We start from the raw sequence: 22,348 nt of genomic DNA on the forward strand, positions 1-22,348 counted from the left end.
CAGACCAGAGATGGGGTGCTATGGACTGATTTGTGTCTCCACCTCCCCCTTCCAAAATTCATATATTGAAGCCCTGACCCCTAAAGTGATGGTCTTAGGAGACGGGATCTTGGGGAGGTAACTGGGATTAGAAGAGGTCATGACAGGGGATCCTCATGATGGATTAGCGGCTCATAAGGAGAGACCAGGGAGCTCTCTCTCTGTTCTGTGAGGACATAGTAAGAAAGTGACCATGTATAAGCCAGAAAGAGAGCTCAGGACCCAGCCATGCCTGCACTCTAAACTTCAGCCTTCTGAATGTGGGAAATAAATGCTCCTTGCTCTCAGTCTATGATATTTTTTCCCTAATTTTGTTGTAATTGGAGTGTAGTTGCTTTACAATGTTGTGTTAGTTTCTGCTGTTAATTGGCCACATGTGTACACATATCCCTTCTTTCTTGGATTTCCTTCCCATTTAGGCTACCACAGAGCACTGAGTAGGCTTCAGGTGGTGCCAGTGGTAAAGAATGTGCCTGCCAATGCAGGAGACACAGATTTGATCCCTGGGTTGTGAAGATCCCCTGGAGAAGGAAATGGCAGCCCACTCCAGTTTTCTTGCCTGGCAAATTCCATGGACAGAGGAACCTAGCAGGCTATAGTCCTTGGGGCTGCAAAGAGTTGGATGTGACTGAACGACTAAGCACTGCACTGAGCATTGAATAGAGTTCCTTGCGCTGAACAGTATGTTCACATCAGTTATATACTTTATTTTTAGTAGTGCATATGTCAACCCCAGTCTCCTAATCCATCCCACGCCTCTGCCCCACCTCAGTATCCACACCTTGGTTCTCTGTCTTTGTATCTCTATTTGTGCTATGCAAGTGGTGTAGATGAACTTATGGTATTTTGTCATATCAGCTCCAGCAGCCAAAGACACTGGAGGCCCAAGGAAAATGAATGTGTGTGGGCTTTGGGGAGTGGACATGCAAATCCTTGTGTCTCATGGTGATGTTCATGGAGGGTCTCTGTTGCTCTACAACCAGTGGGACAGGATGACTGGTCTGGTGGGGTCCAGTGAGGATGGTCTGGTCCATCCTCATCACCCAGTTCTGTGCAATGGCCCATGGGTGTAGCCAAGATGGCAGGGATGGAAAAGGTTATGCATGGCCCCCTCGCCAAGGTTGACCTAGCCCCCGCCTCTGCTGAATGCTGGCTCCATTTGCCCTGCTACCAGCCTTAGGGGGACCAGCAGTCATTTGGTAGCAAATTGATCACACCAGTCCCTCAATTGCTCTGGGAGGTCAGTTATTCTTACTGGAGTTGACACCTAACATGGGTTTGCCTTTCCTGCTCCTGTGCTGCCAGCACCATCATTGGAGAGCTTCAGGATGAAAGAGTCATCAAATAGGAACCTGCATGATGTCAGCTCAAACCAAGGACTCATTTTATGGACACAGAGGTATGTCATGAGTGTATGACTGTGGGATTCATTGTCTCTAGCAAGTTCTGCATCACCCTGGAAACAACCAGCCTAAATTAACAATGAAAAGGCCAAAATGATACAAAATTGTATAGACAACAACATATTCTCTATATAATACATGAAATGTATTTGGTGGTTCAAGTAAAAGATTTCTGACAGTTAAAATATAGATGCATTTAATGTTTTGTTTAAAACTTTTTATTTTGTGTTGGGGTATAGCCTAGTAACAATGTTGTGATAATTTCAGGACAACAGAGAAGGGACTCAGCCATACACATATATTCTCCTCCATTCTGCCCAAACTGCCCTCCCATCCACGCTGCCACATATCATTGAGCAGAGTTCCCTGTGCTATACAGTGGGTCCTTGTTGGGTATCCATTTTAAATAGAGCAACAACTTAATGTTCAATAATAAATTATTTAAATAACTTATGGTCCACCCATTAAACATAACACTTTTTAACTGCTTAAAATTATTTCATAAGAATGCATAAATTTATGGAAAAACATTTAAGTCATTTGGTTAATTAGGAGTATTAGTCTCCTAGGGCAACTGTTACAAAGTACCACAGGTTAGGTGCCTCGAAACAGCATACCTTCATTGCCTTATAATTCTGGAGGCTGGAGGTCTTAAATAAAGGTGGCCTCTTCCATCTCCCAGTGTGTAGTCTTGGGCATTCCTTGGCTTCTAGTTGCATCCTTACCCTCTTTGCCTCTGTTATCACATGGCCTTCCCCTGTACATTCCATACATTCTGGCAAATGTATAATGACATGCATTTCCTGAGATAGAACCATGCAGAATATTTCCACTGTCCTAAAAATGTTCTTCTCTGCCTTTTTATCCTCCCACCTGTCACCCTTCCCCGGCCACAGTCGCTGATCTTTTTACTGTCTCCATAGTAGCTGTTGCATTTTTCAGACCCAATCCTAAGGAAATAATTACACATTTATGCTCTGATCCAACTATGATGACGTTCACCACTGTGTACAATGGTAAAAAGTGCCAGTCATACGACATCCAATAGCGGGAATCTTCTTCAGATAAGTGATGCACCTTCCTTTCATGGAATTATGCTTAGTTATTAAACATATGAGTATTTACCAATTGGAGGAAGAGGCTTTTAACATGGTAAGTAAGTAAAACCTGGCTTCTAAACATTAGATAAAATAAGAACATTTTAAAACCTTTCTTCAAGAGATGGGAATACCAGACCACCTGATCTGCCTCTTGAGAAATTTACATGCAGGTCAGGAAGCAGCAGTTAGAACTGGACATGGAACAACAGACTGGTTCCAAATAGGAAAAGGAGTTCGTCAAGGCTGTATATTGTCACCCTGTTTATTTAACTTATATGCAGAGTACATCATGAGAAACGCTGGACTGGAAGAAACACAAGCTGGAATCAAGATTGCTGGGAGAAAAAAAAAAAAAAGATTGCCGGGAGAAATATCAATAACCTCAGATATGCAGATGACACCACCCTTATGGCAGAAAGTGAAGAGGAACTCAAAAGCCTCTTGATGAAAGTGAAAGTGGAGAGTGAAAAAGTTGGCTTAAAGCTCAACATTCAGAAAATGAAGATCATGGCATCCGGTCCCATCACTTCATGGGAAATGGATGGGGAAACAGTGGAAACAGTGTCAGACTTTATTTTTCTGGGCTCCAAAATCACTACACATGGTGACTGCAGCCATGAAACTAAAAGACGCTTACTCCTTGAAAGGAAAGTTATAACCAATCTAGATAGCATATTCAAAAGCAGAGACATTACTTTGCCAACAAAGATTCTTCTAGTCAAGGCTATGGTTTTTCCTGTGGTCATGTATGGATCCGAGAGTTGGACTGTGAAGAAGGCTGAGCACGGAAGAATTGATGCTTTTGAACTGTGGTGTTGGAGAAGACTCTTGAGAGTCCCTTGGACTGCAAGGAGATCCAACCAGTCCATTCTGAAGGAGATCAGCCCTGGGATTTCTTTGGAAGGAATGATGCTAAAGCTGAAACTCCAGTACTTTGGCCACCTCATGCGAAGAGCTGACTCACTGGAAAAGACCCTGATGCTGGGAGGGATTGGGGGCAGGAGGAGAAGGGGACGACAAAGGATGAGATGGCTGGATGGCATCACTGACTCGATGGACGTGAGTCTGAGTGAACTCCGGGAGTTGGTGATGGACAGGGAGGCCTGGCGTGCTGCGATTCATGGGGTCGCAAAGAGTCGGACACGACTGAGCGACTGATCTGATCTGATGCCATGCTATCGACTACTTGTCTTTGCGTGTTGGGCTTAAGAGAAATTTGGTTTAAAATTTTTCCTCCTTTTCTACTTGGGCTTCCCTGGTGGCTCAGATGATAAATAATCTGCCTGCAATACAGGAGAACTGGATTTGATTCCTGGATCAGGAAGATCCCCTGGAGTAGGAAATGGCTATCCATTGCAGTATTCTTGCCTGGAGAATTCCACGGGCCGAGGAGCCTGGTGGGCTACAATCCATGGGGCAGCAAAGAATTGGATGTGACTGAGTGACTAACACTTTCACTTTCCTTTTCTGCTTACCTGAATTTTCTAATTTTTCTATGGTTAATTTATATTACCACTTCTAATGAGGAAAATAACAGAAGCTATACAGTAAAAATCATGATGCTTATCTAGGGGTGATATTTTCAGATGGGTTTTGTTTTCTTCTTTATATTAGTGGCCACAGGACTGGAAAAGGTCAGTTTTCATTCCAATCCCAAAGAAAGGCAATGCCAAAGAATGCTCAAACTACCACACAATTGTACTCATCTCACACGCTAGTAAAGTAATGCTCAAAATTCTCCAAGCCAGGCTTCAGCAATACGTGAACCGTGAACTTCCTGATGTTCAAGCTGGTTTTAGAAAAGGCAGAGGAACCAGAGATCAAATTGCCAACATCCGCTGGATCATAGAAAAAGCAAGAGAGTTCCAGAAAAACATCTATTTCTGCTTTATTGACTATGCCAAAGCCTTTGACTGTGTGGATCACAATAAACTGTGGAAAATTCTGAAAGAGATGGGAATACCAGGCCACCTGATCTGCCTCTTGAGAAATTTGTATGCAAGTCAGGAAGCAACAGTTAGAACTGGACATGGAACAACAGACTGGTTCCAAATTGGAAAAGGAGTTCGTCAAGGCTGTATATTGTCACCCTGTTTATTTAACTTCTATGCAGAGTACATCATGAGAAACGCTGGACTGGAAGAAACACAAACTGGAATCAAGATTGCCAGGAGAAATATCAATAACCTCAGATATGCAGATGACACCACCCTTATGGCAGAAAGTGCAGAGGAACTCAAAAGCCTCTTGATGAAAGTGAAAATGGAGGGTGAAAAAGTTGGCTTAAAGCTCAATATTCAGAAAATGAAGATCATGGCATCGGGTCCCATCACTTCATGGGAAATAGATGGGGAAACAGTGGAAACAGTGTCAGACTTTATTTTTTTGGGCTCCAAAATCACTACAGATGATGACTACAGCCATGAAATTAAAAGACACTTACTTCTTGGAAGGAAAGTTATGACCAACCTAGACAGCATATTCAAAAGCAGAGACATTACTTTGCCAACAAAGGTTCTTCTAGTCAAGGCTATGGTTTTTCCTGTGGTCATGTATGGATCCGAGAGTTGGACTGTGAAGAAGGCTGAGCACGGAAGAATTGATGCTTTTGAACTGTGGTGTTGGAGAAGACTCTTGAGAGTCCCTTGGACTGCAAGGAGATACAACCAGTCCATTCTGAAGGAGATCAGCCCTGGGATTTCTTTGGAAGGAATGATGCTAAAGCTGAAACTCCAGTACTTTGGCCACCTCATGCGAAGAGTTGACTCATTGGAAAAGACCCTGATGCTGGGAGGGATTGGGGGCAGGAGGAGAAGGGGACGACAAAGGATGAGATGGCTGGATGGCATCACTGACTCGATGGATGTGAGTCTGAGTGAACTCCGGGAGTTGGTGATGGACAGGGAGGCCTGGCGTGCTGAGATTCATGGGGTCGCAAAGAGTCGGACATGACTGAGCGACTGATCTGATCTGAATAGGAAATTGTTATTTATGTAAGTGAAAAACAGTTAAATGTGGGCACTTTTGTAACAGGGAAGAACAAATCTGCTTGCCTTTGGGATCTGTTTCTTTAATCTTTGTGTTATATTGTTTTTGTTAAAAATTGATCACTAAAAGAATTTTACCTATAGACTGAAACATATAGGATAGTCCATTCTCAAGGCTCTGACCTTTAAAGGTATAACATTTTTTGAAAAATTCCTATAGAGATAAAACAATGTGAGAGACCTGGGTTCGATCCCTGGGTTGGGAAGATTCCCTGGAGAAGGAAATGGCAACCCACTCCAGTACTCTTGCCTTGAAAATCCGATGGATGGAGGAGCTTGGAGCAGGCTACTCTCCGTGGGATCTCAAAGAGTCGGGCATGACTGAGCAACTTCACTTTCACTTTATAGAGATAAAAAGTTGCAGAACAGAGAAAAACATTTATCTTGTTACATTGTGGCCAGACCTTTGTATACAGGGGCAATAACAAAGGATTCCTGCACCAAGAAGTTTACAACAACCCCACCCCCACCAGCCCTGCCTTTAGTATAAAAGATGCCTGAATTCTCACTTGGGTAAGATGGTTCTTTGGGACACTAGTCCATCATAGTCCCAGTCTGCTGGCTTTCTGAATAAAGTTGCTTGCCACAACAACTCATCTGATTTTTTGACCTGTTGTATGGTAAGCGGTATGAGTTTAGACTCAGTAAAACTTTAATGATTCGACCTGTTACTTTTAATATTTTAAAAATATTCCACAGAGATCATGCCACCAGTTCACTTAATTTCTCAAAGGGCTGTTAAAGGGTCTAAAACCATAGCTCTCATATGAATCGAAAAGAAACATATGTCTCAGATTTTATTTAACTCATTAATTAATGAGGGAACCAGCAAGACATTACAACAGATTCAAAGGATGATTCAAGGGACACACATCTATGTGCCATCATGAATGTTAAAAAAAAATTTACAAATAGATGCAGAACTGGTCAGTAGCTTCAGGGCAAAAATCAATTGCATCTGTGGTCGAAGTTCATTTGCATTTCTAAATACTAGAATCATTTATATTACTTTCAGTTTCTTACAACTTTTTATTAGTCAGTGCCCTACAAAAACAGCACCAATAAGTTATTTATTCATTAATCAATTATGAGAAATTGGTCCACGTGATTATGGAGGCTGAAGAATTCCTTGACCGTCTGTCTGTAGGATGGAGACCTGGGAGGGGTGGTGGTGTGGTTCAGTCCAGATCTGAAACCCTGAGAACTAAAGGACTGATGGTCTAACTTCCAGTTTGAGTCTGAAGGTCTGAGACCAAAGAGGGCCAGTCTCTGAGATCAGAAGAAGACTGATGTCCAAGCTGAATAGTCAGACAGAGAGGAAATTCATCCTTCCTCCACTTTGTGTTCTTTTTAAGCACTCGACCCTGATGCTGGGAAAGATTGAAGGCAGGAGAAGAAGGGAGAGACAGAGGATGAGATGGTTGGATGGCATCACCAACTCAATATACATGAATTTGAGCAAACTCTGGGAGATAGTGAAAGACAGAGGAACCTCGTGTGCTGCAGTCCATGGGGTCGCAGAGAGTCAGACATGACTTAATGACTAAACAAGAACAGCAACAACAAGGTTAGATGAAGCTCAAATCTGCCTGCAATATGGGAGGCCCAGGTTCAATTCCTGGGTCAAGAAGATCCTTTGGAGAAGGAACTGGCAACCAACTCCAATATTCTTGCCTGGAGAATCCCATGGACAGAGGAGCCTCATGGACCATGGAGTTGCAAAGAGTCAGACACCACTGAGTGACTAGATGATGTGACCCACAGTGGGAAGGAATCTGCTTTCCTCAAGTCTACTGATTCAAATGCCAACATCTTCCGGAGGTGCCTTCCCAGACACACTGAAAAAGATGTCTAACCAACTCTCTATGTGCTTCCATCCAGTTGACACATAAAATTAAGAAACTTAGAGTTTCCAGAAGCTCAGAGACAGCTCAGGTCCTATTAAATCAGATAATCCCATAATCTTTTTTCCCCATTTCAAAGTTTTCACCACTCTTCTTGATGTTTCTTTCTGTATTAGAGTTAAAGACAAACCTCTTGTCTGAATCCTCGGTCTGGACCCTGCCTCTCCTCTGCATCCAAGGCCACCCCCCCACACCCTCCCCCGACCCCACACCTATTTGCATTCAGGTCCCATAAGGCTCTTCAATGTCTTCAGGGTACCAGGCCTCCTGCCATTCATCCTGCTGCCAGCAACCATGAGTTCATTTCTCTAAGTCTGTGAATCACTTTCTGTTTTGTAAGTAAGTTCATTTGTATCATTTCTTTTTGGATGCCACATATAAAGGATGCCTGGTGACTGATATTCTAAATGTCAGGATGGAATGAAGCCAAGAAAACAAAAAAGCACATTGGGCAAAATGAGTTATGTTGGCCTTTGATTTTTTGGTTCCTGTGGCTCATTGCCTTGGAATCATTTGAGTTTTGAATTATCTCAGTCCTTCAGGGTCACAGCTCCTAAATAAGATGCTTTAATCCTGTGTATATTTGTGAGATATTTGACAAATATATTGACTCTCCAGGTCTACCTGCTTGTTTACCATTTTTCTGACCAGCTCCTAGCCCCAAAGCCTGGTTGAGAAGCAAAAAAAAAAAAAAAAAAAAATCTTTTCCTCTATCCTCTTAGGTTCTGAGCCTGAGGCCTGTGAATTAAACTGACTATAGCTGGATTAAGAGGAGAAATGTTTATTTTGTATGCATATGGGAGCCAACAAAGGAGGTAACTGTCTCATTGAATGGTTAAAGACTTGCATAGCTAACTTACTAGGAGAAAGGAAGCGGTTGAGAAAAGTCATCTTAGGCAAAAAACACAGTTTTTTTAGGATAGATGGGAGTTAAGAAGTTTGTGGTGACATTCGTCTACGCAGGCATGAATGGTCTTTCTGTCTTCCTTAGCATCATAAACTCCCCTGGAGACAGGACTGGGAGTAGGTCATTTATGTTTTCTCTTCTGGGAGTAGACCTACCCTGGAGAGAAATTTATGGCAACCTAATTTCCCAGAAGGTGCTGTTTTCAATCAGAAAAGGAAAGCTCTGAGAAGGTTATTTTTCCCTTTGTCTTTTTTTTGCATCTGTTGCATCTCAATCTTCAGCTTAAAAATAATCTTTATGCCAAAGTGGCATGTTTTGGGGTGGTGTGTTCCGAATCCCTTCATCTGGAAGGCACAGTGTTTCTCCCATATTCATTGCTTTCCAGGGTCTTACTCTCAGTATAAGATCCACACCTTTGCCCTGAGTTCCATGACTGGATTAGAAGGTGATGGAGAGCAGCCAGAAACTCAGAAAGAACCGTAAGAGAGTAGACAATTTGGTACGATGTTGCTTCATGATTTGGGGGATGACTTTTTTTTAGGAATTATCAGTGCTCCGAAAAGCGAAGTTCCTTGATTCGCTTCCAAGGGGCTGGGGTCTGGGACGTCTGTAGAAAACCTCTTAGCAGTTCTCCAGCGAACCCTCCATGGGAAACAGGACTTGACTTTTAAAGCTGGCTCTACTCCAGAGGACTTCACCCTCAGGACTTTGTTTTTTTTCTTTCACAAAAGAACCTGTTCTTGTGGACGTGGAGGAACCTGGCTGGGAGCAGGAACCGGCTTTGCCAGCCCCAAGCCTGTGCCGGAGCCCAGGGAGCAAGGTTGGCTGGCGGCCGGCCGGGTCGGCGTCCATATCTATATCCACAACCATGCGCAGAAAGGGGCTGCTGTCCTCCCGCTGGGGCAGGAGGGCTCGGGCCTGGCTCTGCTGGGTGAGAAAGCTCGTGGGCGGGAACCAGGGGTGGAGGCCAGGTGGAAGGGCAGCCGTGGCCCTGAGGCGGGGCGTTGTCCGTCTGACCGGCCCTCGGGCTGGCTGATGATTAACTGATAGTCTGCTGCTCTGGGCCCGAGGCGGGAGGCCACCTCTGTGTGCTCGGCCTGTGACGTGAGCCACTTCCTGGTAACAGCTGAGCACCGTCCAGATTCTCTAGTGGCCGACAGATTTGCTCCTGCGTTTGTGTGGGGAGAGCTCGGAGGCAGGAAAGAGGGGACCGAGAACCTTCGCTGAAGGCCTGAGGGCCAGATCCACCTGCCACAGGTGAGACACCCCGTGGGCCTGGTGTGTGGCCAGTGGACTCCCCGCAGGTACCGGCTTCCTCCGGGGAGCTGGTGCTTAGCTCCTGGAGGCCCGCTAGCTGGCCTTGGGGGAAAGAGCAATCTGAGGCATATCTGTTTCCCAAATTCCACAGAGTTAAAATGAAAACACCGGGATGCCCTGTGAGTGTAGGAATTTTAGACTGTTTCTCAATTCTAGCTTCATTGGGAGCTGTTCTTGGGTTGCGTTGAAAGCTGAGACTCCGCTGGAAAATTCCTGGCATGCCTGTTATTCATTGGACAGACTTTAAATGCCGTTTATTCTTCCCCAAGTCTTCCCCAGTGGCTCAGCAGTAAAGAATTCTTCTGCAATGCAGGAGATGCAGCAGACTCAGGTTTGATCCCTTGGTTGGGAAGATCCCCTGGAGGAGGAAATGGCAATTCACCCCATATTCTTGCCTGGAGAATACCACAGATAGAGGAACCTGGCAGGCTACAGTCCATGGGATCGCAAAGAGTTGGACATGACTGAGTGACTGAGCATACACACATATCTTTCCCCAGTGAGAGGGTTGATGGAAGGGAAATTGCTCTAAATCTCTGGAAGTTCTAAGACTCCCCACATCTGCTGGCAGAGTAAGCGCCCCTCTAAATATGGGGGCGCCCTGAGCTGAGGGACTGGGTGGAGGAGGTGCCTTGGTGCCTTTGTATGTGCACAGAGGTTTGCAGAGAGCCCCTTGTGTGCATTTAAATTCTCACTGTCTTCCTTGTTTTGGGGTTTAGAATTTATGTTGATGCCTAAAGACAGGATGTCTGCAGCCCCTGAATTTTGTGGTATCAGGCTGTTTCTAAGAACCCAGCCAAAAGGGTGTGTGTGTGTGTGTTATGGGTAAATAAATCAGATGATCAAATTCAACAATTTCCTTCCTGAGATGACGAGCTTGCTGGGTGCAGATGGGTCTGCTCAGTGTTTCTGCCTTGTCTGGGCAGTAAAGAGTGGTTGGTATTTAAATCCTGTCCTGATGCAGTTTAATAAGATTTGAGACTTTTAACATTGCAGTTCTTCAACTAAAAGCAGGTAATGCAAGTCTTCTGTAATAAAATGAATAAGAAGTGAAATCTCAAATTACTCCACCAAGATATGAACTTGCAAATTACCTGGCAGAGATTTCCTTTAATTAAAGGGACTTGTCTGAGCTCAGTTACAACTTGAAATCAACCTGATGACAGTTCTTCTCTATACCCACCCTTTGAATAGGGTTTGCTCACAAATCCACATCTGGGTTCCTGTAGCACTTGGGGTGTTCCCATACCCCAGCCGGGGGGCTGATGCTGAGCTTTTAGGAATGGCCTCATTCTGTCACACAGAGAATAAGTGAATTGTCATCTGGTCCTAGTTGGCAGCTCAAGTGACCCTGACCATCAGTGATTAGAAATACTTCATGGTGGACCTTAAGCTCTTGCTGCAGTTTCAGTGATGCTGGGTCCACACTTCACGTTTATTGCTTTTGGTAAAATGTGTGACTTTTATAACTCGGCAGCTCAATTTCTCCTCCATCCTCTGCTCTGGCCTAGATTCTAGGTGACTCGCCTAGCAACTGACTTGTCCACTTGTGTTCATCGAACCTTGAAAAAATTAGTAAATGATTTATTTGGTGCTTGGTAATTTGGGATCTTGGATCAATCTGGGAAGCCTATGATTTTAGTTTGTGTTCAGCTGCTGGACAGCTTGGTGAAAGTGAAAGTGTTAGTTCTTCAGTCATGTCTGACTCTGAGACCACCAGGGACTGTAGACCTGCCAGGCTCCTCTGTCCATGGAATTCTCCAGGCAAGAACACTGGAGTGGGTAGCCATGCCCTTCTCCGGAAGCTTGGAATCAAAGCATATTTGCAGGGATTTGCTGAGTCTGTTTTCGATGATGGAAGAGGCTGAGGTGGGATGCTCCTGCTGCACAGGTACCATGACCCCTTACACGACACAATTGCACACAAGTGGACATGGTTTCCTACACAGGCTGAAATTTACTTTCCAAAGTCATCAGAAAACAAAGAGGGGGAAATCCCACATTCCTTCTCGTGATCTTGTGAGCAACCAGTGACATGCTACCATGTAAAGAGGGGGTCACAGGCCCGGGGGTCCTCAATCCTTCCCACCCCAACTCTGATTCAGCAGCTTGTATGTGGCACCTTTCACAGGTGGAGGTGATGCAGTTATTACCTGTGTCTATTTCAGTTCTCGTATTTCTGCTTATGCGTTGTTGTGGGGCCTGCCTCCTACGTCCTGTAAAAGAAGACAGGATGGATCCCAGGGTGGGTGGGTCAGTTCATCACAGAACCCTGTGCAGGGTCTCTGATGGAACCTGTTGCCCCCCAATTTGGGGGGATGGGTTGTATCCCCCAAGTGGAGGTTTGAAATTTGTGTGGATGCCAAAGCCAGAGTGAAAACTCCTGGCAGGTCAGGTCACTGTGCTAAGGATGGGTGAAATAAAGAGCCCCTTCCCTGGGGCTGAGGAGCAGGTGTTTCTAGAGACAATTCAGAATACATTCAGTGGACGACTAAAATGCTCCAAGCAGTGCTGGTGACAGTCTTGGACAGGCCTGTCTCAGGGAGAAGGAAAGAATAAAACTAAAAATGAGGGGACAGGGAGTGAGCAAGAGGGTTATCACAGAAAAAAGGATGGGCTGAGATATGTGCATGACAAGACTGCCTTGTGCTGCAAGGGGCCAGCAAGGCCTCACCTGGTCTATGCTGACCGCTCCCCTTCCACTCACCTTCATTCTCTGCCCAGGCCCCAGAGTCTCTCTGTAGTTCCGCAAACAAACACAGAGGCACAGTTTCACCCCAGGGCCTTTGCACCTGCTGTTCAGCCTGGGAGGCCCTTCTGCACTTACCCACCTGCCTGTCACCTCACCACCTTCCCTACTCATGGGACACCTTCTTGGGAGCCTTTCTCCGATCTCTCCTCTGAACCATCAGCCAGCACATCCCCCACACCCCCTCACACACACTCCTCTCCACTGTTTGTCTTCATACCTCTTACCACCTTCTAATAAGCTTATGATCTAGGTCTTCATTTTGCTATTTTTATTCTGATAATGTAAACTTGTGGGTAGGATTGTTTTTTCTCAGTGATTAGAGCATCCATTCCCATCCATATAATGGAAGGGAATAACAGTAAACCCACACTCAGACCTCTCAGTCAGTGATTCTGTGGTCATTGTAGAGCATAGTAGGTGTTTCCATGATTTATGCATGGGCTTGGGAGCAAGATCACTTAATACAGTGATTCTCAGACATGAGTATGTACCAGAATTGGTCCCATGCTTAACTTTGGGCAGAATTCTTCCTGCTCACCCCCTAGACCTAATCCAGTAGGTCCAGGGTAGGCCTGAGAATCTGCTTTTCTAAGAAGTTCCTTGGTGGCTCAGCAGTAAAGAATCCACCTGCAATGCAGGAGACTCCCTGCGAGGCAGGAGGTGTGGGTTTGATCCCTGGGCCAGGAAGATCCCCTGGAGAAGGAAATGGCAACCCACTCCAGTATTCTTGAGAATCCCACGGATAGAGGAGCATGGTGGGTTACAGCCCATGGGGCAAAGTCTCGGACATGACTGAGTAACTAAACCACCACCACCAGGTAATCAAACCACCGACAAGTTCCCAGATGAGGCTGGTGCCCCTGCTGATCAGGCTGAGAAGTGCTGATTCATCTCTCCAGGGACACATGCGCACTGGGAGGGTCCCCTTGGGTCTCTGCAAGGGGACCAACTGTGACCTGCCTATTTTGCTTTCCCAGGTGAGGAGGAACATGTGAGATGGAGGGAGCTGCCGAGAGAGGCGTCCTGGCCGTGCTGGTGGTCCTGGCCGTGCTGGCAGGTAGGGACCACGTAGCTTGGTGGGATGTTCTGGGGTATCCTCCTGGAGTGGGCAGAAGGCACCTGGAGTGGGCCCTGGGGAGCATGGCTGCCCAAAGATTCTTTGTTGAGCTCTTCGAAATGGGTCTCCGTCCTCCCTCCACTTCCTCCTGCCTGTGCCTGCGTGTGCTCAGTTGTGCCCGAGTCTTTGTGACCCCAGGGACTGTAGCCCACCAGGCTGCTCTGTCCATGGAAGTCTCCAGGCAAGAATACTGGAGGGGGTTGCCATTCCCTCCTCCAGGGCATCTTCCTGACCCAAGCACTGAACCCAGTCCCCTGCATCGCAGGCAGATTATTTACCACTCAGAGGGGTCCATTGTCTGCCATGCCAGCCCTACTCCAGAAAGGTCCTTCATGTGCCTGTGAGCCCACAAATCCTCCACTGCGGGGTCCTCGCCTTGGGAGTCTTGCTGTGATCCCTTCCCAAAGTCACTGCTCTTGTTAGAGCATTACATTCTCCTGCCTGAACTTTCTCCTCTGATTCTACCTGGTCTTCAAGGAAGACCTGACTCAGGCATCACTTCCTCTCTGAAGCCTTCCTGACCTTGCAGTTTTCAGGACAATCATCCTATTTCCCATTAATGACAGAGTAAGGGGCCCATCACCTGTGAGACCTCCTGGTCCCCCCAACAGCTCCTTCTCAGCCTGGAACTTTCCCAGGGTGTCAATCAGAATGAATTCCAGGTGTCCCAGACCAGGGTCTCCCAGTCAGATTCTGCATCGCAATAGATGGAGAGTGCAGATCCTGGGGTGCTTAAAGTAACCAGTTTATACTTCAGCTTTTTTTGGACTATGTCTTGTGCTGATTTCATTGCTTCTGGTGTGTTTTTCATGTTTTCCTAGCTAGTTCTAAACTCCTCAGGGTATTCTTCCTGCAGTGATCTTAAGGTGCTGTATTGAAGAATACAGAAAATTGTGCAAGTCGTAAAGGTACAGCTTGATGAAATTTTACAAACTGAGCACTTTTGTGTATCAACAAGGAGCCCAAGAACGTTTCACAAATGTTTCCTTTAGCCCCTCCCCCACCCCTTCCCTAGAGAGACTGTTATTCTGACTTCTAGCTGTGTAGATATTTTGCTTGCTTTGTACCAAACACACCTATGGGCTTCCCTGGTGGCTCAGGCTGTAAAGAATCTGCCTGAAATACGGGAGACCCAGGTTCTATCCCTGGGTTGGGAAGACTCCCCTGGAGGAGGAAATGGCTACCCAATCCAGTATTCTTGCCTGGGGAATCCCATGGACAGAGGCACATGGGGGGCTTCAGTCCATGGGGTTGCAAAGAATCAGACATGACTGGGTGACTAATGCTTTGACTTTGATATACACCTATAAACTCTGTTTCAGAGGGCTAGATAATATTGTTGTTGTGTTTTAAACTCTGTCTATGACAGCAGTGAAAACATAACTAAAACAGAAATAAAATAGTACAGGGACGATCAGAGTGTGTGAGGTGCAGTCAGGACTATTCCATAAATGTTGGTTTTGGGTGTGTTTACACATTAAGACAAGGGAAGCTGGCTCTGGGGTGTTAACACGTATTTGGGGACAGAGATGTTTGGACGGCCTCTGTCTTGTGCAGGGTGTTAAGCATTTTTTTAGGTGGTTGATGTGCATTTGTCTGTAGGCTGGAAAGAAGACATTTTCTCTGCTTGTGCAGAACTTAGGGACTCATGGGGTGCAGAGCTTAAGGACTCGTGGGAGTAGCAAACCAGGCTCAACCATATTTCCAGGATATGGCTCCCACATGACTTTCTCAGTCACAGTGGCAAAAACCTCTTCCAATGGCTTAGCAGGAAATTGTTAAATTCCATATCTACAATTCTTCTGAGCCATTTACCCTGGTGGCTCAGATGGTAAAGCGTCTGTCTACAATGTGGGAGACCCGGGTTCAATCCCTGGGTTGGGGAGATCCCCTGGAGGAGGAAATGGCAATCCACTCCAGTACTATTGCCTGGAAAATCCCATGGACAGAGGAGCCTAGTAGGCTACAGTCCATGGAGTCGAAAAGAGTTGGACACGACTGAGCGACTTCACTCACTCACTCACTCTGTTTTGAAGGCAGGATTGGCTTGGGTTGAGGCTTGGGTGTGGCTATTCCAAGAGGGCAGAAGTTGTTGTTCAGTCGCTAAGTCGAGTCTGTTTGCGATCCCATGAACTACAGCATACCAAGCTCCTCTGTCCTCCACTGTCTCCCAGAGTTTAATTTATTCATGTCCATTGAGTCAGTGATGCTATCTAACTGTCTCATCCTCTGTAGCCCCCTTCTCCTCTTGCCTTCAGTCTTTCCCAGAATCAGGGTCTTTTCCAATGAGTTGGCTCTTCACATCAGGTGGCCAAAATATTGGAGCTTCAGCTTCAGTATCAACCCTTCCAGTGGGGATTATGGGTAAATTCTAGAGCCCCATGGTGGGTGGGGATCCATTGAAAAATTCTGACCCCCTAGGAGGCTTGAAAAGTTTTGGGTAAAGACTCCTTCTTTTTTAGACTTAGCTTTGAGTAGCTAAGGGCAGCCTCCATGTGTACGCAGAGGGCTCCTGCCAGCCCTCTCCTCTCCACCTTACACCCAGCATGGCGGATTATACAGAACTTGACCATCCTGTTTCTTCACTTGGTGAATATTCACTTGGGGCTCTTATGTGCCATTTAGTTGCAGGCACAGGGATGTGCAAAATCGGGCAGAGTCCCTGCTAGCCAAGAGCTTAGACATCAACTAATAGAAAAATCAATACGAAATCACCGCCGTGACAAGTGCTTCACTGATTCAAAATCCTGTTCTGGATAATTTGACTTGTGTAAAGTGGTCTGGGAAGGCTTCCTGAGGGGGAGACTACTTGGCTGGGAGCAGAGGTGTAAATGAGACTGGCTCTCCAGGCAGTCTCTGCCTGTGCAAAGGGAGCCAGAAAGAGCTGGTAAGTTTGATAGATGAAAGATGATCTGGTGGTCAGAGGGTGGAGTTGGGGAAAAATGAAATGGATGTGAAACTAAGCAGGGTTTTAAGATATGATAATGTTAAGGATGATCTGGTCTATATTCTAAAGGGTGGAAATATTTTAAACAAAGTCTGGGATGGGGGTAGGGAAGGGTACCCGATCATATTGGCGTGTTGAGATCTGTCTGGCTGCCACGTGGAGAGCAGTCTTGGGTGACGGTGGCGACAGTGATGCTGGCACCCCCTGCTGCAGTCAGCAGGATGCGGCGGGCAGCTCAGATCCACCTCCGGACCCCTTCCTCACTCCTCAGTCTCCTTCTGATGGCCCAACCCTCCTTTTGGTTTTCTTTTTTTTGAAAGTCTTTCTGATGTGGACTGTTTTTAAGGTCTTTATTGAATTTGTTACAACATTGCCTCTGTTTTATGTTTTGTTTTTTTGGCTGCAAGGGATGTGGGATCCTAGGGGCTTCCCTGCTCAGGTGGTAAAGAATCTACTACAATGCAGGAGATGGGGGTTCGATCCCCATGTGGGGAAGATCCCCTGGAGAAGGGAATGGTAACCCACTCTAGTATTCTTGCCTGGAGAACCCTATGGACAGAGGATCCTGGTGGGCTACAGTCCATGGGGTTGCAAAGGGTCAGACACGACTGAGCGACTAACACTTTCTTTCATGTGGGGTCTTAGCTCTCCAACGAGGGATCAAACCCATACTCCTTGCATTGGAGGGCAGAGTCTCAACCACTGGAACAGTAGGCAAGTCCCCTGCCTTGATATGCTTTGACTTCATTTTCACCTTTGGAGCTGCCTCACCAGGGCCCTTCCCTTCCACTTTATTTACCTTGCTCCATTCTGTCTTTTTTCCTCTTTATTTATTTATCATTATTATTATTTTTTATTTGGCTATGTCTTGGTTGTGTCATGTGGGATCAAGTTGTCCAGGGATTGAACCTGAGCCCCTTGCATTGGGTGGATCCCTGCACTGGCTGGACCCCTGCATTGGGTGGACTGAGTCTTAGCCACTGGACTGCCAGGGAAATCCCTCCCTTCTGCTTTTAACTGTCTGCTTTTCTATTCATTTCCAATGTTAAATAACAGATGGGAGCAGGTTAGAGGTCTACAGGTACAGGAGGGAAGCTTGAGAAGAGGTGAGTGGAAGACTAGAGGGGTCGGTTTGGGCAGACCCGCTGTCCCCCCATGCTTGGGAGACACCAACTGCTACCCTAGGGGGCTGAGAAGAAATCACTGTAGAAGAATGGTACTCATGTTCAGGATCTATCCATGGAGGACTGGAAGGGGCCAGGCAGCTGGCCACATGTTCCTGTGTGAGTGATTTTAGTTTTGCAGATGTTAGTGTGGTGGCAGTTCAAGCATGGGTTGGAAAAGAGTTTCCAGACACAGGCAATTTCAGAAGGGAGCGAGTTTATTAAGAACAAAGAGCAGAGATAATGTGGATACCACGAGTACAGTGAGGTGACCTCTTGACAGACCAGGGATAGTCAATAGTTTTGTGGGTTAGCAGCCAATTTTTATAACCTCAAGACAAAGAAAATTCCTGCTGGAAGGTTGGTGTTAGGTGAGTAGTAGGGTACTATAGGTGAGCACTGGGTGGGTACTTTTGCCTAACGTGGGGTCAGGGAGCTGGTTGGTGATGATCAAGGGGGTTTTGGGCAATGGTACAAAAGGGTTCAATCAGTTTTGGAGGTGATCTTGGTTCTGGCTCCACTTCTGTGGCCTTGGGGCAGGACTCCACAGTTAGGACACAATTAGTTGGAAGGGGAACTTCTCAATTCTGAGGGGCAGCCAGTCATTTACATGGAGATGCTTGGTGGAGTGGGATTTGCAAAGCAGGAGGAGAGAAAGGGTCGGGGTGGGGGCAGGGCAGGAGCCCTGCATTTGGAGTTGAAGGCTGTAGACATGACAAGCCTCAAACAAGTGGGTCAACTCTGGCAGGGGAGGACTCGGTGTTGGGTGACCCCCAGAGCTGGTCACTTCAGCGAGCGAGGTGGGTGGGGACACTGATGGTTCATTCCTATGGCTCTGCCTGTGGTTTGGTCCTTTGCTCTACAAACTGAAAGAGCAAAGGGGAAGGTGAGGTTTTGCATCGAGATGGGGACTGTTTGAGACAATTTTCTCATATTTGTCATGTGTGGGGCAGGTTACACACCACAGCTGATAGGATGCAGGTGAGGAGCAGTGAGAATTCAGGGCCTCACGTCACCTAAAATAGAGCTTCTGAGTCACAGGGCAGAGCTGGGGGGAGTCAGTTTGTGGTGGTAGCAAAGATCACTGGCAATGATGTCAGAGGGGTCTAGTGATTAGGGTTCGGTGCCTCCTGTTTAGCTTAAAGGCCAAGTTCAAATGGGAAGTCTCCGTTTGGCCCAGGTCCCTCCCTCGCTCTTGCTTCCCTGCACAGTAAGGTCTGGACCCTCATGCGTTCTTATTCCCACCTGCAGTCCACAGGGAATTTAAAGACTGTTTTGGAGTGAGCAGGGTTTTAGAGTAAGCGCGGTTTTGGAGTGAATAACCTCCCTGGTGCCAGGCAGTGATGGGACCAGGGTTTCAGACGCTTTGCTTAATCCTGTTGGAGTGGCCTGGACTGAGATGCTGGCAGGGCAAGCCTGGGTTTCACCCCCTGCCCTCCCACACCCAGCCCCGCAGGCTGTCTTCCAATCTGCTCACACGGACCTGAGTCTGAATGGGGAAGGATGGTGTTATCATAGCGTGGAGTATGACAGTGTGTCTAGTCTTTCTTTCCTCGCAGTATAGATTTGGCCCTTTCTTTTCTTTTGTGCTTCTTCCTAAGATGAGATTCAGGGCTCATGGAAAGATCCAAGTTGGCACAGCGGCTGTGGCTTCCCTGGGGAATAATCTCTGACTTTCCTTCCTCGGGCTTTCCCCGCCCCTCCCCCCCTTAAAAAAAAAAAATCCCATATCAGAGGGATCCTAGGATCAGAGAAATATGCCCACGGTTAAGGGAGAAGACCCACTCTGAGCGGTTATTTAGGATCTTACTTTTTCTCTTTTTATTATGCCCAGAGGCAAAATAAAGAATAGTGATCGTGTTTATCCCTATCTGGGATTAGTTTAGTTAATTTTGATCTTCTTTTATTTCTGCCTTTTTGAAGCCTGGGGGCCCCCTCCTTGACTCTACCTTGCAGGCATCTGGGTCCCTGTCTCCTATCCTCTCCAATGGACCTGGCCCTGCAGTGGGCACATCCCCTGCAGTGCATTTTGGGTACTTCAGTGAGTGATGGGCAGGGAGGTTCCTCCCCAGAAATCTTTCATACAGTAATCAGATTCCTTTAGAATCTTCCTTACAACTTGACCTTGTAAGATTGGAAGGGGGGAGCCTACAGTTCCAGAAGGTGATAGGAACATGTAGTCTTTACTGATGGTGGCAGGCGTGGCTGAGAAGAAACCAAGGGTGTGGGCTGCCAGGGCTCTGTTTGCCATAAACTCTGAGATCAGAGAGGAAAGAGTGGGAAGAGGGAAACTTCAGAGTGCAAAGAACTGAGTTTATGTCCCAGCAACATCCCTGTGCTCACAAATCCCGAGATGTTGCTGGTCTTCATTTCTTCACTATTAAAACATAAGAGGGGTGTTTTCTCGGTGGTCCAGTGGTTGAGAGTCTGCCTCCTAATGAGGGGGACACGGGTTCAATCCCTGGTCCAGGAAGATCCCATGTGCCTCGGAGCAACTAAGCCTGAGAGCTGCATCTACTGAGTCCCAATGCTGCAACTACCAAAGCCCACGTGCCTAGAGCCTGTGCTCTGCAACGAGAGAAGCCACTGCAACGAGAAGCAAATGCACTGCAGTGAAGAGCAGTCCCTGCTTGCAGCAGTGAAGACCAGTGCATCCAAAAAAACAAAGGAAAACAAACAAGCACACACTAGAGGCAGAAGATGAGAAATCGCGAAGACTCTTGGTTGCTATGCAAGTTCTACTTTGAATTATTACTACATACATGGGAAAGTCTAGGAAAACTCTGGCCACCACCTTGCTTTTCCTGGTGATAAGAAAATCAACTAAATGACTGAAAGATTCTTGAGTTCTTCAGGAGCAGAACACACTCCGTGTTGAGTGATTCTGCCTGAGTTCCTGTGAGCTAGAGTGGTCTTGGTCCCCTCCCTGGGGAAGGCCAGTTAGAAGTTGTCATTTCAGTTAAAGCCAGTGTCAGAATGCATCTGGTGAGGGAAAAGTACAATGCTGTGAAAAGTGTGAAGGAAATAATTTTACTTTCCTCTATGATTTTCTTGGTTTTCTTGCAAGTCACATAATAGTGACTGCTTCCTGAATGCTTGAGTGTCATTGTAAAGGCTTTGCATGGGTTGTCTCATTTGGTTCTTAAAACTAATTGCTGCGGTACTGTAAATCAATCTTGGGTCTGCTCGCCCAGCACATAGCCAAACCAGACTGCTGACACCAGGTTGTGGTGAAGGAAAATACAGCATTTATTGCAGGTGCTGAATGAGGCAAACAGGCAGCTAATGCTCAAAAGACCCAAACTCCCTGATGGCTAAAAGGCAGTTGAAGCGGGGAGGTCACAGAGTACATGAGCAGCTCATGGACATTCTTCTGATTGGTAAGAAAACAGGGTGGTATTTCAGATATCAATTTTATCAGCCTTTTGGTTCCAACTGGTCTGTGGTCTCTGTGCTTGTGAGCAGCAAGCAGCTAACTTCTTTCACCTGGTGGGGGTTTTGGACTCTGCAGAACAACTCAAGAATTTGGCTCAGAACATTATCTAGAAGACTCTTGAGAGTTCCTTGGACTGCAAGGAGATTAAACCAGTCAATCCTAAAGGAAATCACTGAATATTCAGTGGAAGGAAAGTTGTTGAAGCTGAAGTTACAATACTCTGGCTACCTGACATGAAGAGCCGACTCATTGGAAAAGACCCTGATGCTGGGAAAGATTAAGGACAGGAGGAGAAGGGGGCAACAGAGGATGAGATGGTTGGATGGCATCACCCACTCAGTGGACATGAATTTGAGCACACTCTAGAAGATAGTGAAGGACAGGGAAGCCTGGCGTGTTGCAGTCCATGGGGTGGCAAAGAGTCAGACATGACTTGGTGACTGAACGACAACAACAAATGATCAATAGCTCTGGAGGAGGAGCTAAGGGTCCTTGACTTTGTTTTATGGCTAAACTATTAATATTTTGTCTTGTTTGACTGTTTTCATGTGTGTGTGTTTTCACTTCTCTGATTAAATCTGTTCTTTGGGACTTGGGCAAGGCCTAGAAGGCTAAAGCTTTTCTACAAACAAGGAGGAGGAGGGGGTGGGGGAGGGGAGGACCTGTACCTGGGGAGACCCTGCAGCACCCTTCTGGGTTTCAGTACCAGTGACCCCCCCTGGTTTACAGTGAGAGGAGTGGTCAAGGAGAAGTGTGATAACTTGCCCAGTGGGCCAGGACTCGCTCCGGAGTCCACAGTCTTATGCCCTGGAACTACATGCTCATGTGTGGGAGTTTTAAACTGGACACTAGATGCTGTGAGACTCTATGAGGCTGTAAATGCCTCCCTCAAGTGTTCTTGCTGAGGGATCCCGCTCTCCAACATCCTTCTATGTATTTTCCCTCTCTGTGTCTCCCACATGGGTCTCTTCTCATCTTTGGAAAAGACCTGCCTCAGTGACAGGTCTGTCCTAAAGGTGCTGGGGGGGTGTGGTGGACCATGATCATGGCAAGCTAGGGTCTCCATTCTCTGTGCAAAGAGACACTTCCTTCCACTCCCCGCTTTGAGCCTTGAAATCTCAGAGGTGGAAATCATCTGTCTTCCCCATTTCAATGGGAGGAAAATTCCCACTTTATAGTGAGGCTGAAGAACTTACCTGAAGTAACAGAATTGGGC

At 46.6% G+C, this 22,348-nt stretch overlaps 1 protein-coding gene across 3 annotated transcripts in view; it reads left to right on the forward strand.

Annotated features, from left to right (window-relative positions):
• The first annotated feature begins 9,307 nt into the window (after positions 1-9,307).
• IGSF5 (immunoglobulin superfamily member 5) overlaps positions 9,308-22,348 on the forward strand; it is a 52,993-nt gene continuing 39,952 nt past the window's right edge. Inside the window, exons 1-2 of one of the 3 annotated variants that reach the window (XM_027546545.1) lie at positions 9,308-9,657; positions 13,447-13,526. In XM_027546545.1, coding sequence (XP_027402346.1) covers positions 13,466-13,526 — 61 coding nt within the window. In that variant the 5' untranslated portion in view covers positions 9,308-9,657; positions 13,447-13,465. The remainder of the gene's footprint in view (positions 9,658-13,446; positions 13,527-22,348) is intronic. The other 2 variants (XM_027546554.1, XM_027546562.1) reach the window with 2 other exon arrangements.

Source organism: Bos indicus x Bos taurus, chromosome 1 (assembly GCF_003369695.1).
Source record: "Bos indicus x Bos taurus breed Angus x Brahman F1 hybrid chromosome 1, Bos_hybrid_MaternalHap_v2.0, whole genome shotgun sequence".
NCBI lineage: Eukaryota > Metazoa > Chordata > Mammalia > Artiodactyla > Bovidae > Bos > Bos indicus x Bos taurus.